The sequence below is a fragment of the Platichthys flesus genome, chromosome 20 (assembly GCF_949316205.1).
Source record: "Platichthys flesus chromosome 20, fPlaFle2.1, whole genome shotgun sequence".
Lineage (NCBI taxonomy): Eukaryota > Metazoa > Chordata > Actinopteri > Pleuronectiformes > Pleuronectidae > Platichthys > Platichthys flesus.
The window spans coordinates 5,255,216-5,272,806 of record NC_084964.1 but is presented as its reverse complement, the minus strand read 5'-3'; the positions used below and the strand labels follow the sequence as shown (position 1 = coordinate 5,272,806).

General features: G+C 43.1%; 2 protein-coding genes across 2 annotated transcripts in view; one reads left to right on the top strand and one right to left on the bottom strand.

Moving 5' to 3' along the window:
• The window catches only part of LOC133976046 (putative uncharacterized protein MYH16), a 51,292-nt gene extending 37,491 nt beyond the window's left edge, over window positions 1-13,801 (top strand). The window contains exons 9-24 of the mRNA XM_062414130.1: window positions 3,087-3,173; window positions 3,911-4,156; window positions 4,245-4,362; window positions 5,417-5,544; window positions 6,795-6,991; window positions 7,076-7,208; window positions 7,298-7,514; window positions 7,751-7,887; window positions 8,290-8,393; window positions 8,645-8,837; window positions 8,923-9,126; window positions 9,631-9,756; window positions 10,028-10,198; window positions 11,196-11,396; window positions 11,476-11,622; window positions 12,466-13,801. Of these exons, the coding sequence (XP_062270114.1) occupies window positions 3,087-3,173; window positions 3,911-4,156; window positions 4,245-4,362; window positions 5,417-5,544; window positions 6,795-6,991; window positions 7,076-7,208; window positions 7,298-7,514; window positions 7,751-7,887; window positions 8,290-8,393; window positions 8,645-8,837; window positions 8,923-9,126; window positions 9,631-9,756; window positions 10,028-10,198; window positions 11,196-11,396; window positions 11,476-11,622; window positions 12,466-12,618 (2,562 nt within the window). The 3' untranslated portion in view covers window positions 12,619-13,801. The remainder of the gene's footprint in view (window positions 1-3,086; window positions 3,174-3,910; window positions 4,157-4,244; window positions 4,363-5,416; window positions 5,545-6,794; window positions 6,992-7,075; window positions 7,209-7,297; window positions 7,515-7,750; window positions 7,888-8,289; window positions 8,394-8,644; window positions 8,838-8,922; window positions 9,127-9,630; window positions 9,757-10,027; window positions 10,199-11,195; window positions 11,397-11,475; window positions 11,623-12,465) is intronic.
• Window positions 13,802-14,235: 434 nt separating this feature from the next.
• Window positions 14,236-17,591, bottom strand: part of gas7b (growth arrest-specific 7b) — a 54,308-nt gene continuing 50,952 nt past the window's right edge. The window contains exons 13-14 of the mRNA XM_062414139.1: window positions 17,238-17,336; window positions 14,236-16,776 (exon numbers count right to left, since the gene is read on the bottom strand). Of these exons, the coding sequence (XP_062270123.1) occupies window positions 16,663-16,776; window positions 17,238-17,336 (213 nt within the window). The 3' untranslated portion in view covers window positions 14,236-16,662. The remainder of the gene's footprint in view (window positions 16,777-17,237; window positions 17,337-17,591) is intronic.

Below are 17,591 nucleotides of genomic sequence, written 5' to 3'. Positions count from 1 at the left end.
GAAAGTATACACACCCACCCACACACACACACACACACACACACACACACAAACTGGCACCGTCTGTTTTTTGTTATCCCCTCGTCTTGCCCCGATATAAGCAAACCAGAAAACAACAGGAAGTTTTTTTCCCAACATGTCTTAGTGATATTAACGGGGTTCGGCCCAGCGCGCCTGCTTCATTTAAAACGTATCCACCAAGGTGGGCGCTTAAGTGCTTGTTGTTTCAATGGAGACGCTCTTCAAACGTGTGTGGAGTTAAGCCACAGAACCGGGTCGTCCCTGCGGACCTGACTCCAGTTCCCATGTTACAGTAGGGGAGGGCACTAATGCAAAAAGGAACATTTTTCACCCTGAGTGTTGAATAGAGTGACAGCAGGCCCCAGGGTTTGTTTTGTACACCTCTTCCCCACTCTGGGTGGTATTCTTAATGGTGCGGGAGCTGGGTCTCCCCTCCCCACCCCACCGGTCCCCAAAGCCATGGAGCGGGGAAAGGGGCAGGCCGAGGCACGCAGGTCTTTATCTGTTCCGCAGCGCTGCGTCTTCAGAGCATCTGACATACCTCTGCTGCAGACAGGCCTGCCATTGTTAGGCCCTGCTCCTCAGGTCACACAGGGTAGATATCATCAGGAGATAGAGGCTGACAGACAGCACTATTTTCCATGGAATCTTCATGTGGCTGGAATGCCAGCCGGTCTCACACACATGTACACTTACACACAAACACACACACACACACACACACACACACACACATAGCCGTAATCTATAAGAGAAAGGCAGATAGCAGTTTAATTTAATTGAATTTGACCACACCTAGGGCTGAACTTTTACCTCGATCATGAATAATGAATGATTATTTTATGCCCCCCCCCCCCTCAGGATAGTGATCTGAGTAGTGCTGGCCTTCATTGTTAACCTGTAAAGTGAGTGCAGGTCAGCGGGGGAGTGAGGAGGGTACAAGGCACACTGAAAAAACAGGAATTTAATCATTTTGATAAAATAATAATCATTATTATAAATCAGATTTGGCTGAGATTGAGATTATATGTCCTTGTTCCACATGAACATTTCGGTTACTCCAGCCTCAGCCCCATACAGATTAAGTTTTGGTGCGTCTAAGATTAATGCCTCCAAAGAGGGAGGAATTTGTGATATTGTGTCTTATCCTCAACTTGACATTTTAAAAAGGATTGTGTTTGGGTTCTTCAAGATTTTTTGTGAAGTAACCCTCAACGAATTCAATCCCTGTGTTACATTACACAGTAGGTTTAACATTTTTCCTTTAACAAGACTTTGTTGTTGATACATTGTCAGTCCAGTTTTTCCTGCTCAAACCATATTAAGAAAAGGGCTGAACATAACTACACTTGCATTTTTTCCTCCATGCATACTTTTCTTTACAAATACATGTGGGATTATGTTACACTGACTTGTAGCTGTGGATTTACAGCGGAATTCCCTTTGGAGTGGATGTGAATTGTTTACAGTAAATAACTGAAGCTATTTTAGGTCATTGGCCTAGTAGCTGAAGTGAAACAGAGATGAATATTTAAAGCTAGTGTTGGTAATCCTGTAAAACTTAGCAAGAGCAGGTTACACTTACACAAAAAACACAATTGAGACATCCCACCAACTCCCATCGACGCTCTCGTCAAAGCTACGCCTCCAAAACACATCAACCTCACAACTGAACTCCCTGACAGCTGCTAGAAGCCAGATGTTCCGGGACTCACTCACTAACTCCCTCTGGCTAACATCTCTGCTACGGCACTGCATGACGCTCTGGCCGAAACAAATTAGATAAAAAAGTGTTTCAGAAACCTCTTAACAACCCAGCCTTTGAGTCAGAACCACCTTTAGATTGAGATGAATGGACAGAGATGCACCTCGCAATCGTTTTATCCCACCTTGTTAATTGTTAGGAAAACAAGGGTGCTAACATAGTTTGGATCAGATTCGAATTCCTCAGTGACACTGGAGGCTGAGTTGACGGGTGGACTGACACCATACTTACACAGGATACACACATTGGCCTATTGGCACTCACTGCTCAGAGGAACACTCCTAATCTTTCACACTCTTGTGCAAATAGAGATGGATCTCCCCTCTCTGCGAGGAGACTTTGGGAGCACCGACCCTCCCCTAGCATGTGAATGGGAGCGAGTGGTGTCGGGTGGTGCTGATCCAGTGGGGCTGTTGACTCAGGCAGTCGAGCAGAGGAGAGCGATGAGTGAGTCGAGCGCTCGGTGTTATCCCTGAATGCAGCGCCAGGCTGTAGACACAGAGGGTTGGGCAGGGTCTCTGGGCCGTGTGTGTGTCTGTGTGTGTGTATGTGTGTGTGTGTGGGAGGCCCCCAGTGAGTGTCATCTGTTTTCCCTTGTTCTGCCTGAGGTGTGTTGATGGCTGTGGCTCATTGCTGCTATGAGGGATGCCTGGGACTGCAGCTTTTTACAGACCAGTCTCAACAGCTACACTCGTCTTTAAACCAGCTGTAAAAGGTTGTCGTAAAAACAACAAGTGCTTCAAAGTACAGTGCGCTGGCTGTTTGTGCGTGTAATGGCCCTGCATCCATTTTAAACTGCCCCAATGTGTGCTGTCATGGAGACGGTTTCGTGCAAATGGGAATGTCAACTTTTCTGTAGCGTTGAATGTTGTATTTGTGTATTTTATATTTTATTGAATGAACGGTATCAAGTTTTATTAATATGAATTGGCCTGTGGATTTATGTTTGAGACAGATATTTAATGACTGAAGGTGCTGATGTGTTATCATTGTATTCAGTATCTCTTTGATCTCACTTGAAGCCCAAGGAAATGACAAATGATAGTCGATAATATCAAATTAAATAACTGAAGTTATTGCTTTTAAAAAGAATAGTAATTGTAAGAAAATGTGATGTCTTTTCTAAAGAATAAGACCACAAGCAAATTCATTTGGGGGGGGGGGGGGGGGGGGGCTCTGATATAAGATATATAATAAGCTGTTTTCAGACATGCACTGAACTCCACAGGGATCCCCCCTATATATAGACGCAGTGTTCAAACTCTGTTAACCTTCTCTCCGTGACCTCTGTGTTTGTCAGGTGGAGAAGCAAAGAGCAGATCTCACTAGAGAACTGGACGATCTCACTGACCGGCTGGAGGAAGCAGGAGGGGTCACAGCCTCTCAGGTAAACTGGTAACAGTCTTTCAGACACAAGCACATGCATGCACACGCACACGCAAACGCACACACACACGTACACACACACACACACACACACACACACACACACACACACAAACCGAAGACACGGCAGAGAGCTCCATCCTTTCTATTGGCTTACGCTCAACACTAATGAGCTCTAAACAAAAAGTACATCTGCGGCTGTTGGGAAATATATTACTTTTTTCTTCATAAACCAAAGATGTACATGACATTTTTATAAAGATATAACATTTGGGAAATGGATGACTGAACCACTTGTCATTGATCACCAGGAGAACCATCAGCAAGACTCATCTTCCAGAGAGATGGAATATCTGCATCAAATCTAACATTAATCCTACCGAGTGGATAAAAGTAGTTGAGCTGGAGTCAACACTGCAACTCCTCAGACCCTCAGGGCCATAGACAAGCAGACAGATCATAGACTGTAGATAAAGATGGACAATGCATGTCTACCTCCTTCCGTAGATAAGAAATTAGGCCAAAACATCTCGGATACGGGCGCTGCCATTTTGTGTTGTTGACGTCACATGGAGCCACAGTCTGCAGAGATAAAGTTCATTTGAATAACCAGAATAATTTAGACACTGTGAGAAACATTTTCAATGGAATCTTCAAAAACACATTATGAAATGCTGTAGTCGAAGTAGCAACGTTTCCCAACACCACAACTCCATCTGTTGAACTTTACATGAACAGATGGAGGTGAACAAGAAGCGTGAGGCCGAGCTGCAGCGGCTGAGGAGAGACCTGGAGGAGTCTTCTGTCCACTCCGAAGCTCTGGCTGTGTCTCTGAGGAAGCGGCACGGCGACGCCATGGCCGAGCTGAGCGAGCAGTGCGAGGCTCTGCAGCGGGCCAGAGCCAAGCTGGAGAAGGAGAAGCAGAACCTGAGGATGGAGGTGGACGAGCTGGTTGCTTCGCTGGACAATCTGCAGAAAGCCAAGGTTCGAATCTGCTGTCAGATCTTTCATTTTTACCAAGCCGGTGTGTGGTGACTGTGGCGTGATGCGTGCTGGTGTCTTTGTCCTGCAGATGTCCTCGGACGGCCAGATGAAGAAACTGGAGGAGCAGCTGTCCGAGTCCAACAGGAGAGGAGACGACCTGCAGAGGGCGCTCACTGAGCTCAATGTGGCCAAGAACAGACTCTCAGGTACAATGATGTCAGACTCATTCAACTGAATTCTGACCATTGTTCTGGATCTCACACTCAGTCTTTGCTCAAAGCATTCAAACCGATTAATGTTTGGAAAAGAATAGAATAGAAAGCTTGTATAATATTCTATTATCCTTGAATAAGATGTAATATTGTGTGGAATAAGTGGTCGTTGCAGACTTCTTGTCAGGTTCTAGGGGGAACATCAGAAGATCAGCGTCATAAGTGTAGTTTGAACTTTTAGGCTTTGGGTTCACATGCAAAAATTATAGTAAACTTAATCAGCACAACAGAGACAGGAAAACAGGAGGTGCACTATAATATCCTGAAAGAGTAGTAGGGATATTGGAGGGATCCCTATTGAAAGACACAGATTCCCCAGCTGTTAAGGTCTCTAACCTTAGTATATGGTAGAACACAGAAATATGTGTAGTGTACTGGGATTTCCAACAGGTGGCAACATAACAGAGAATCTTTAGGGAAGCAGGAGCTGTTTGTCTCTAAGCAAAGACATAACTAATGGTTAATAAGGACCAAAGGTGTTGGTTTCTTATTCTGTCGATAGAAAGAAACAGCAAGGTGCATTTCATTTGGTTAAAAAAACTAGAAACAGACGTATAAAGTAATAGAAGAAAATGTAATTAAATGCAAAAGTGTTAAAAGTAGAGAGCTGCAACAATAATCTTAGCATAAGATGTTTAATTTATCAATTATGGAATTACCCAGAAATGCATCTATATTAGCCACAATGCAGACATTGATATTAGATGCAGTTGCATTTTAGATTTAAATGCTTCCATGCACTTTTCTGTAGGGCCACTAGAGGGTTAGCCTCCTTACCCAATCTAAAACCTTTGAGCAATACCCTCAAGGTGCACTGTACATGCCACAATGCTTTTGTAATGTTACCAGACAAACACAGATTTCATTGTTTGCTTGTGTTGAATATCTGTGGATCTGAGATCAGATCAGGTTCTGACGTGTTAAATGTCAGATTCGATATGTGCTTGCTGCAGTGCTTCAAAATGCTGTTTCTTGTGTGTCCCGTCAGCCGACAACACGGACATGAGTCGACAGATGGAGGAAGCCGAGAGCAGAGCCAGTCAGCTGGCCCGCTCCAAATCTCTCCTCCAAACCCAAGTGGAGGAGCTGAAGAAACAACTGGACGAGGAAGTCAAGGTCGGTGTTTTCAGATCGGGAGTTGGCTCCCTGTGTCTGTGTGTTTTTTTTCCAGGTGCTCCAAAGACATGCAGATTGGGAATTAGATTCATTGTAGACTTTAAATTGACTGTAGGTGTGAATATGACAGTAATGGTTGTTTGTCTTATATCAGCCCTGTCATACGCCCTGACCTGTAGAGGGTGTCCTCCGCCTCAATCTAATTTCAGCTGGGAGTATGGATAATGGATGGATGGATAGAATATATCATATATCAATACAAATCATTCCATGACACTTTATATTGAGGTTCACTTATTTATCATGAGGTAGTTGCTTATTAGCATGTCAATTATCATATTTATTAGTCTATATAAAACCCTTATTAATGTTCTGCAAAATCATATTCAACAATCACTATGCTATTAATTGATTTCTCCTCAATAACCTCTAATGCTTATTGAGAGTAAATCAGGTCGTTGATGCTAATGAATTACAATCTTAATTTGCCTTGCTCAGTGTGGGTCTTATAAGGTTGTAGTACTACAAGAATAACACTTTATAAATATGGTCTATTCCAAAATAATAAAGCACAAAGCTAGTGTTAATAATGTCCCATAGATAAATATAAATTAAGACTAACCCAGTATAATTACCTCGTTCTAAAGCCAGGACTAAGTTAGGAGTAGTTTGATAGACAGGATCCTTTTCTATAATGCTCGGAATAAATCCTTTATAGCTGTAGTCATGGCTACATCTTGAAAAGAATGAAGGTCCACAGGTTCAATTCCCATTCAGAGGTAGAAGAACAGACATCACAAATATGTTCTGCTTCAAAGGAGCCCTTCAGACATTTCAATGAAATAGAGTTATTTTAAATAAGTTTATTTTAATGAAATGAATCAAAACAGAACCACTTGTGCTTTTATTCTTGTAACAACTAGTTAATGATGAATAAGGGCAGCTCAACAAGTGCCCCTTACATTCAGTCACACTGCACTTTCACATGCTTCGAGATATCGGCTGCCTCAAAATGCCACTTGCAATGTTTAAGAAAGTAAATCAAAATTCCTGGATCCTCTTCTTCCCTAAACCAAGACACAACCTTCCGAAATCCGTCCTGTTGTTTTTGTGTGATCGATGCTTGCAAACAAACAAACCAGCCATCAAACAATTGGACAGGAGTGAAAGCATAACCTCCTTGGCGAAGATATAAAAAACATCTGTATTGTGAGTCATGTATTGACGTGTGTCTGTGGTGTTGTTGCCAGTGTAAGCAGGCGGTCAGCAGCAGCCTGGGCTCAGTGCGGCAGGAGTGCGAGGTTCTGAAGGAGCAGCTGGAGGAGGAGCAGGAGAGCAAACAGGAACTGCAGCGCCTCGTCTCCAAACTCAACAGTGAGGTGACGCACTGGAGGACCAAACACGAGTCTGACAGCATCCTGCACGCAGACGAGCTGGAGGAATCCAAGTACGTTGTGCTCACACTGGCGGTCATCGGCCACAGTTAAAACTTTGATGCGTCTCAGTGCGTTAAATGACATGTGTGTCACAGGAAGAAGCTGGCAACCAGGCTGCAGGAGGCTGAGGAGGCCGTGGAAGCCACGCAGGCCAAATGCTCCTCGCTGGAGAAAACTAAACAGAGGCTGCAGGGGGAGGTGGAGGATCTCTGCATGGACCTGGAGAAGGTGGAGCAGCAGACACACGGCACACAGAGTGTTCACGGTGCCACAAACCTCTTTGTCTGTTGTCCTTGAACATGTGTTTCATGTCCCAGGTCGGCAGCTGCGGCCAGGCTCTGGATAAGAAGCAGCGGGTCCTGGAGAAGCAGCTCGGAGACTGGAAGCAGAAGTGTGAGGAGCTGGTGGCCGAGGTGGAGGGCTGCCAGAAGGAGTGCCGGCAACACGCCAGCGAGCTCTTCAAACTCAAGACGGTACATGAAGAGTCTCTGGAGCAGCTGGAGGCTCTGCGCAGGGAGAACAAGGCCTACCAGGGTATGACATGGGGGGATGGGGTGGGGGGCTGCCTGAATGTGTGCGGCCCAGAATGTCTAACTTTTTATCAGGCTAGATTGGCCACACTCTACCTGCGTTCACACACCTCACCAACTACCACACATGGATCCGGCTTCATACATAACCCACAATCGTGCTTTTGGCTACAAATAAAACTTCCAGAAATGTCCAATTGCTCCTCTAAAAGACTTTTGTACTTTGTCTTTGTGTGACAGAGGAGATAGCTGATCTCACAGACCAGCTGTCAGACGGAGGGAAGAGCGTCCACGAGCTTCAGAAGGCAAAGAAGAAGATTGAGATGGAGAAGGAAGAGTTACAGGCCTCGCTGGAGGAATCTGAGGCAGCCTTGGAGGTAAATCTGCCCATCAGGAAGTTATAAAACATTTAATTGAATTAATGTGTGCAACATGCGTTAAAAGAAGAGAGTTATGATGAATTCTCGGTAAATAACATCAGTGTATTATCGGCATTATAGCGAAAGTTACATGAACTACAGGAAGCATGTAGACTAGATTGTACCAGAGGAACGAGACAGGTAAGACATGGCATCTCCAATTGACTCAGAGAACAACAGTGTCCAGCAGCATTAAAACACTGTAAAAGCTGGAGCCTGAGTTTAGCTGGAAGTCATCTATATATCTAGGAGTGCAGGTTTCAGTGTTGAGTTGAGTGCAGACCACTTTCTCCAGATATTACTCATGAATTATTAGTATTACTGTTAGAATCACACCCAAGGGTCTCTATTCTTCCACAGGCCGAGGAGACCAAGGTGCTGAGACTGCAGCTGGAGTTGTCTCAGGCTAAAGGAGACCTGGAGCGCCGACTGCAGGAGAAGGAGGAAGAGACCGAAGCGGCCAGGTACCTCATCACCCTTTGTGACAGTCGTCTCATCCACTGCACTGATTCTCTCTAAACACTCTAACATCAATATTTTTCACCCTGTCCTCTATCTTCCCGCTACAAAGTACATTATATCTGCAGGTAAGACCTGTTTCGTTCAACCTTTCCTCCCTTCAAACCCTCTGCTTTGGTGCACCAACACATGAAAGGTTTATTTGTAGAGAAATACCTTCTTTCGTCATCCATTCGTCCCTCTCTCTGCCTGTCAGAAAAGTCCACCAGAGGGCGCTCGATTCCCTGCAGACCAGTCTGGACGTGGAGGTGAAAGGCAAAGCAGAGGGACTGAAGCTGAAGAAAAAACTGGAGGCCGACATCAACGAGCTGGAGTTGCAGGGCGACCTGCTCACCAAGAACAACACAGAGCTCGGCAAGAACAGCAAGAAGCTCCAGCAGCAGATCAAAGTATGACGATGACGCTCCCAGTGGGTTTTTCCCTCGTACGGGCTGTGGTTTAGTCTGAGCCCTAACAGAACGTCTGCTTTCCCAGGAGCTGCAGGCTCAGCTGGAGGAGGAGGCGCGGAGCCACGAGGAGCACAGGGAGGAGCAGGCAGCCCTGGAGCGACGCTGCGGTCTGTTGGTGGGCGAGGGGGAGGAGACACGTACAGCCCTGGAGTGCGCGGAGAGGGCGCGCAAGGCCCTGGAGACAGAGCTGCATGAAGCCAGCGAGAAATACAGTGACCTCAACAACCAGGTGGGACATCCAAGTTCTTACTATGGTGACCTTCAGACTTTAAGACCCCGGGTATCAACATCTGTACTGAGGGAGCTGATCACAAGTGAGCTGTGTGAGCACAAAAGTGTTCTGGCTACATATGAAGGACCGCCTACTCAGTTGACGTCCTCTGACCCACCACAGTATAAGCTATACAACCACAGAGAATTTGTGCACACATTCTCTGTGTGCACAAATTGATTTGTTTGTTGCTGCTGTCACGATATCAACAAGGATGACCACATAGTGTCTAAAAATACTTTTCTCAAATTGGTTAAATCCAGCTCACTCAGTTTCCATCTCTCGCTCTAACCGACACACAGACTCACACACATTGTCATTGGACACATCTGTCACAAGTGATGAACTGATGTTAATAGATATGATCACAAGTGGACAGAGATATCAGGACCGAACAGGGCCTAAAAGTCGCATTAATCCATGGGCTCATGACATTCTACACGCTCCCTCCTGTGTGTTCAGTTCCAGTCGGCTCTGAGTGGGAGGAGGAAGCTGGAGGTGGATCTGCAGACTCTGCAGCAGGAGCACGAGGAGCTACAGGGAGAGATGAGGGGATTCACAGACAAGGCCAAGAAGACCAGCTGTGAGGTAAAACACACACAAGACACCAGGCGTCTCTATTCACTGAAATATTTTAGCAGCAGAGCTATAAGTGGTTATATAGTTTGATGACATCGTGGAATTGTTGACCTCACCAAAATTTCTTGTCCCACCATCTTCTAAGGCAAGCGATATACTCACTGTTGCACCGCGCATGCACATAGGCAATTGGCTGCATCATGAACGTCACTGTGCAATGACACATCATACAAATGTGGTCACACAGCTTTTTTTTTTTTTATTGGCATTATTGTGTCAGTTGGCACGAGTGGGGGAGGAGCTGCGTCTGGAGCAGGAGCACACGCTGCACCTGGAGAGAGTGAAGAAAGGACTGGAGGCCCAGATCAAAGACATGAGCAGCAGACTGGAAGAGGCCGAGCAGATGGCTCTGAAGGGAGGAAAGAAGATTATTCAGAAGTTGGAGGGAAAGGTATGGACTCACAAACGTGCAAGCATTTATCATATACCATAATTGTTCCTCATTCCCTCAATTTGTGATTCAAAGCACAGAAGAAGACATATCTATTTTATACACAATAAATGTATTTACCCTGACCCATTTGACATATTAACATTAGCCCTAACCAGCCATCTCTGCACAGAACCGACTTTTGTTTGCTCAAATGACAATTTTTGCTTGCGTATAATCTATCTTCAACATACAAGTTATCTCAAATTATCAATTTGTTCACTCAGGAGTGAGGTGCAAACATAGCATCACACAGTAGCATGAGACTAAAACTTTGATCTCATGCTGTGACCTTAACCTTTGATGGTAAAACAAAAAGAAATCAATAGCACAGGTCCTGACCCTACACCCCAAGCAACCGGCCAAGTAGAATCCAAATTGGATTACAACTTAATTGTTGCTGTGACAGACAGAAAGACGCAGCAGATAACAATAGATCTGCACACTACCACAATGCTTAGGTGTAAATATAAATTGAACTGATCAAACCAATGGCCAGAGTTACAACCATAAAATAAAAGCTGGAACTCTTTTATCAATGAACACAATTTTGTTAAAGACATATGGCGCAATTTCCATCATTGCCATCAAGCCGTTGACAAAACACATTGGCAATAAATCAAATTTCCACAAAACGAATTGCCACAGAGTGAATCTGGGGGTTTAGGGACCAGACATCCTGCTTTAATGGCCAACTGGCCTTTTATTAAGTGTGATCTTCAGGACAAAGACAAAAAATTTCAGCAAACGATAATGGAAATTTTTTTATTTTCACCAATACATTCCACCAGGTTTACACAGTTATACCCCTCAACCTTCACATTGAGTTGTTTCTTCTATGTCTCTGGAGGAGCGTTTCAAAGTGGGAAATAATAAATCTGTTGATGTCATTGCTACAACAGACATCCAGCACTAGTTCTGCCCAGAGCTGAAGTGAGTGAGTTGTGTCTGTGTGCAGGTGAAGGAGATGGAGCTGGAGCTGGACTCGGAGCAGAAGCGGCACGCTGAGACGGTGAAGACGCTGCGGAAGAACGAGCGCCGGCTGAAGGAGCTGCTGTTCCAGTCGGAGGAGGACCAGAAGAACCAGCAGAGGATGCAGGAGCTGGTGGAGCGGCTGCAGAACAAGATGAGGGCCTACAAGAGACAAGTGGAGGAGGCCGTGCGTCACCTTTGTCCTCTCTCTCCAAAACCATGTAACCTACAGGACACGCCTCCTGATGATATCCCTCTGATTACAGGAGGAACAAGCGAACATGAACCTGGTGAAGTACAGGAAGACCGTCAACGAGCTGGATGATGCTGAGGAGCGCGCTGACATCGCTGAGTCGGCTCTCACCAAGATCCGGACCAAGAACAGAGGCAGCTTTGGAAAAGGATATTCCTCTGTGAGTAACCACTTCTTCATGTAACATCCTCCCAAGTAGAGAAAGTTCTTTCCTAAGCATTTTGTGACATTGTTGTAACAAGTACCGTTTGTGCTGTTCTGTTTTATTCAGTCAGAATGTGAATCAATGTTTTTTGCCATAAAACTGAAACCATGTTCAATGGCTCCTTATTAAATTAACCATTCAAACTGACTGTGTGGTTTTTGCTGGATCTGGTATGTAAGCTGAGGCCTATAAAAAAAAAAATCTACATGTTTGACTGCCATGAGATTTAATGTTGATATTAATGATTAGTTCTTTTAAATAAACTGTTAGGTTAAAATGTTCACTTAATTAAATAACTGTTGAAATGCAGTTGTTTTGAAACACGGTAGGGCTTTGGCGAAGGTATGTGCTCTGCTGATGGCCATTCTAGTTAGTTATAAAATTGCAAACTACAAATAACCAACTACTTTCACACTTTCAGAGTGTGTAACACCGACGGCTGGTTAGATCCTTTAGATGCGTCCCATAATGACCGGATCTCATTTGGGGTTAAACTGATGAACTGTAGAGTTTAAAATGTATTCAAAGCACAGAGTATATTACTCTATATGCTTCGTGAGGTTAGATTGTGCAGTAATTGCTATTGTTTTTAATGTTTCTATTATTAACAGTTATTGCCATTATACTAAAACATATCCTACATGTTAATTGCAATTTTTGAGGAAAAGTTAATTAATTTAAATTTGCAACAGAATCACAGTTAGGGGGAAAAAAGCAAACCCAAAATTGTCTCAAAGTTAGAATTTTGTGTGTGTGGTTGTTCTGCACGATGACTAACACATGTCCGTGCTCCACCAGGGTTACAGCACGCCGTACCCCGGCCGGGTCCGGTCGCCCAGCTCTGTGGGCTCCGAGGGCAGAGGGGAGAAGATCCTCAACGACGACAACGAATCCGTCAGCTCCCTCATCCCGGCCTATCTCAACTCCCTCAAGAAGCTCATGATCGATTAGAAGACGGCTCTGACATCACGTCATGGTCCGTTCTGACTCTTCGTGGTGTTACACGCATCATGCTGGTCATAAACAAACCGTTCCATGTACCACATGTTTGTGATTACCGCACATTCCCATTTAACCCTATCTAAAATGTATTCACTTTCACTCTGTAAGATCACAGCTTTCATAACTCACTCCAGCTTTTATCCAACACACTTTTATCTTCATGTAATAATGTAATATTTGTACGTTAAAACAGCTTGAATATGGAAAAGTGTACTGTAAGTATACTAAAATTGAGGTAACACTTTACTACATAGACTGAATGTAAGTCATGTATCATGCAAATTATAAATCATCAATAAATCATTTTTTTATCGTAACAATAAATACAATAAATGTGCGGCGCACTGTTGTACACTGTGCACACAATGTTTTCTTTATTCAAATCCAGGCAGAAATTCAACACATATTTTGTACTTATATATACTTATGTTATTGTTGATTATATTAACAAAGTAGAGATACTACATTGTTAATTGTCGTTTACATACATGGCTAACTTAGATCACCTGTGCACTAGCTAGCAATTTTTTTAGCAACTGCTATGGTCCGATAGGCTTTGTAATCTGAAAATAAGCATCCACATGCTGTAACAATACATAACTTGTAACTTTTGGGACATTTGATATTTGCGAATATGGCGAAAACCATGAGGCCAACAGTTATCTTGGACGCAAAAGGTTAGTCTAACAGGCTTTGTCCCAAAATCTAGGTTGGGAAATATCTTTGGTTCAATTCAAACATTTATACTTTTTACATTTCAGCCAATAATCCTCCTTTTTACGTTTAATGTTGAGTACAGTTTGAATACTCAGTACCATAAGTTGCAATATTGAATGCAACAAGATAGCACCAGCTATCTTGTATAAAGCAAACTGGTTCAAAATAGTGATTCCTGTTTAACGGTCAATCACATTTGGGAGGGACAACTTTGTAGTGCAATGTATCAAAAATTAAATATCACATTCAGTTATTTTAGGTCAGTAATAGGAAAGGCAATGTCAGTGTATTTTAACTGTTCGATAAAGTATATGTCTGTTTGAACTTTTAACCACATTTTAATAATCACTGTCTACTTCTGTAACAAGGCTTGACCAAAGCAATTTATTGTTGAATGTGAAAATGTGTTTTTAGGAAATAAAGACTTTTTCATTTATTATATATTCTCAGCTTTTTTTTTGACTTTTTAGCCCGGTCCATATCCCATCCAGTAACATGGAGGGGGTGGAGTTTGTAACCAACTGAGCAGCCAACCACCAGGAGGTGAATGAGATTCTTTGGCTTCACTTTAGGGGAGCGGTCATGTCGTCCATCTTTATAAACAGTCTATGGTCAAAATGTTGTAAATGGACGTTTATATATAAAAATTGAGGATGTAGTTGAAAACATTGAATAGAAACATACTAAGACTGCAACACTTCCTGTAAACGGCCCCTGGATTATTAAATGGAAACTGTTCCTTTCAAAAGAGCAACTGCCAACCAGGAAACTCCAAGCGTTCATCCAATGGCATCACTTCATCACTCGGCCACTGAGAGAGGTGCGGGCAAAACAAAGCAGAAAGCATAATGATATTTAATATTTTCATTTTATTAATGAAAACTGCCAACTTTTAGCCGTTAATGTACAAAAACATCCCAATCCTGCTCTCTTGTGGACAAGTTATACTAAGCAGCAATCCTGGATACAACTAAGACATGGTAGTAAAAGAGCACTTTGTACAACATTTAGCTTCTGCAGGCGGCGGCACGCTGAATCCAACCGGAGCGACTGACTCACGTTTCCAAAGCTGTAGAACATCACGGGAGAGCTGTCATTTCTCTTGTTTATAAAACGCTTTGTATATTTCATATATTAACAGTACCCAATGTCTGTATATCATATGTCTTTGTGTAGGCTTCTATTGTTTATTGTATTTTTCACCTTTCACTCCACCTGCCTCCTTTGCAAATCACACATCTCATATATTTACACCAGGCCACCCTGAACTTAACCCAAACACTTCCACTAGTACTAAAATGTGTCAGGATTAAGTTCTCTGCAGAATACTTTTCATACCGACAGAAACTTACAGTATATTTATTCAAAATCACTTGGGTATAAAGTGCAATTGGCTGATTCTTAATAATTATTAGGAATGAAGTCAAAGAAACAGAAGTAAATGAGATATTTCTGTTTTTTATCTCGGAGACACCGAGACGTGGAGCCACATTTGTGACGTTAGCTTAAAGAACTTGACTTTTTACTAGTACCCGGTGCTACAGGCCTGTCAGGCTTTGAACTTTGCAACATGCATTAACTGTGTACGGGCTCTGACCTGTGAAAAAAAGTTGGGGTCTATATAGCTCAATAAGTGGTGTTTAATAAATGTTCCAAAATATATAACAAGAAGGAAAATGGATGAGCCTAAAGAGAGCACCTCTCTGGTTGAATTTAGCCTGCCTATGGCCCCTCTGCCCTCGTAACTGAGCATTGTGCCCAGTGGTAAGAGCCCTGCCATAAACCCAATGTTTGGATTACAGCATATGTGGGAAAAAATACTGTATATACCTTAAACAACCACTGGGGGGAGTCAAGACGTCAATGTATCTTCTGCTGTTTTCCCATATAGGCTCACTCTGATGTTATCCAGAGTTTTGACTCAGGGGCTGGCCTGAGGCACTAGATAATAATCTAGAGAATGTGAGGGGTTCAGTGCGCGTCTGAAAGCAGCTTTAGAGTTAGCAGCTCTGTCCTGGTCTTGATTTGATTTGAGTTAATATGGGCTGCGTTTGCCGAAGTCATTGGTTATTTCTCCTTCTCACATCCTAGCTCTCGTGTAATATTAGAGCAACCTTAAAAATGAAACGCATCATGTGTGATTTTTGAACTATGTATTTTCTAACTTCTTTATGTCGTCACAACTCAGGAATATAATCTTTCTATTGTATCTCTAGCCTGATTATTTGTGGAGGTACGTTACGATATTTTCGTTTATCTTCACCCTCGACCGATGAGCTCCAAATTGAATCCTCTGGAGACGCATTCCCATTCACCCTGAAGTTCCCAACTAACATTTTTTCTTTATATTTAAAACAACATCAGGGGAATTAGAATGAATAGAATTTGAATTACATTTAATTAAATAACTCAAATGCTGTATAAAACTCGGGCTACCACAACACAAACAATGCTGTTTTTTCATCTGTATATGTCTGTTGAGGAACCCTGACTTTATTGGCCATAATTATCAAGCCAATTATAGTCAATAAAATCAAAAAATATTTATTTCAAAAATGACTTCTAATGTCCGATTGGTCGATGTGACACCATCATCTTTTTGTAAACTGCATATGTCACCGACTTGACAGGCGTAGCAACAGTAGGTGAGAGTTTAGTGAATAGTCAGCACTTGCATATGATTGATGTTAAAATACTTTTGCCTCATTCTGGTGCACACGGATATATAACACTAGGCTTAGCAGCATTCGTAAATCATGTTTACCAACAACTTCGCGGTCCTGAAGTCACATGTGACCCAGAGGAGGACCTCACAGAACGAAAAAGCAAATACACATGGCAGCATTACACTGCTGCGTGACATAAAGCTGTTTGCACATGTTAAATGTTCACTGCTGCTGCTTCATCACTCAATCCAGCACAGCGTCCTTCAGGAAAGAATCCACTCTCACAGCTCCCATTTTCCTGTGTTTCCTTTGTTTTAGAGAGGCATCAGCTTACATAAGAGAAAATTACGACCCATTAGACAGCTTCATTCATCCCTTAGAGTTCTCACTACATCGCCTAAACACCAACATCATCCTCAGCAGGTCGCTGTGAGGGCGGCTCATCCCTCAGTCCGTTAGGAGTCACACCATCAGTGGAGGGGAGACTGATCCCAGCACAGGTTTCCTCTCCCAGTCAGTCCTCAGGCCTGTAGGCTCTGGGTCAGTGTGTCTGCCTGGGCTCTTGGGTAATAGTGTGCATATGCAGAGTCATCAGACTGCACTGAGAAGATCAGATCTCTATGTCCACTGGCCTGATTTCTCCAGTCTTATTCTCCCGCACCCACAGCTCTCTGTCCCTGGCTGGGTCCACATTCTGCAGGAGCTGGTCCACCGGCTCCATCGTCTGGACAAACAGAGAACAGCGTTAAAACACACACGTCTTTACTTTGAGGAGGGTATGTTCAATTCAACTTCATATCTATCTCACATGAGTATTAAGGTAAAATACTACATTATATTGTTTGCTAGGCAGCTGCAGTCGCTGAAAGGTTTATTAAATAACAATTAAATAAATAAATAATAATTGAGGATTCTCTACAATTTGCGTAGTTTGCTAGAAACAATATTTTGAGTTGCAGCAGGGGTAAGTCAGCTTATGTGTTTTAAATTGTGTAAAGACATTGATTAGTAATCACAATCACTTCCTCTGGACAATATTGAACCAAAACATTTCCGAGAAGAACCAGTGGGAACATAAATATGATTCAACCATTTAACATTTGAGTTGAGAGATTACAGATTATGCCGCATAAGAGCACGCTTCGGATTACACTGGACCCTGTAGTCTGATGTAGTTGTACTCACACTTTGGTTGAACATGTCCGTCTCGTGTCGGAGCGTGGTGTACTGACACAGGTGCTGTCGGATCATCTCCATCCGCTCCACCTCCAACCGCTCCAGCTCCTGAGGACAAGAGCAGTGTGTGATTGCTCAGTAACAGAGAAATATCCGGGAATCACAGGGATCTATATACAGTGGTAAAACAGGACCAACAATATTTCTAACCATCAGTCGCAAAGTGTTAACAGTTACACATTTACATTAATCCTTTGATACATTCTCAGGCAGAGATCAAGCTCCTGACCTCACACTGACCATCAAATTATCACAGCAAGCACTTTTAAGTCTTTTCATGTAAGGCATCAAGAGGAACGATGT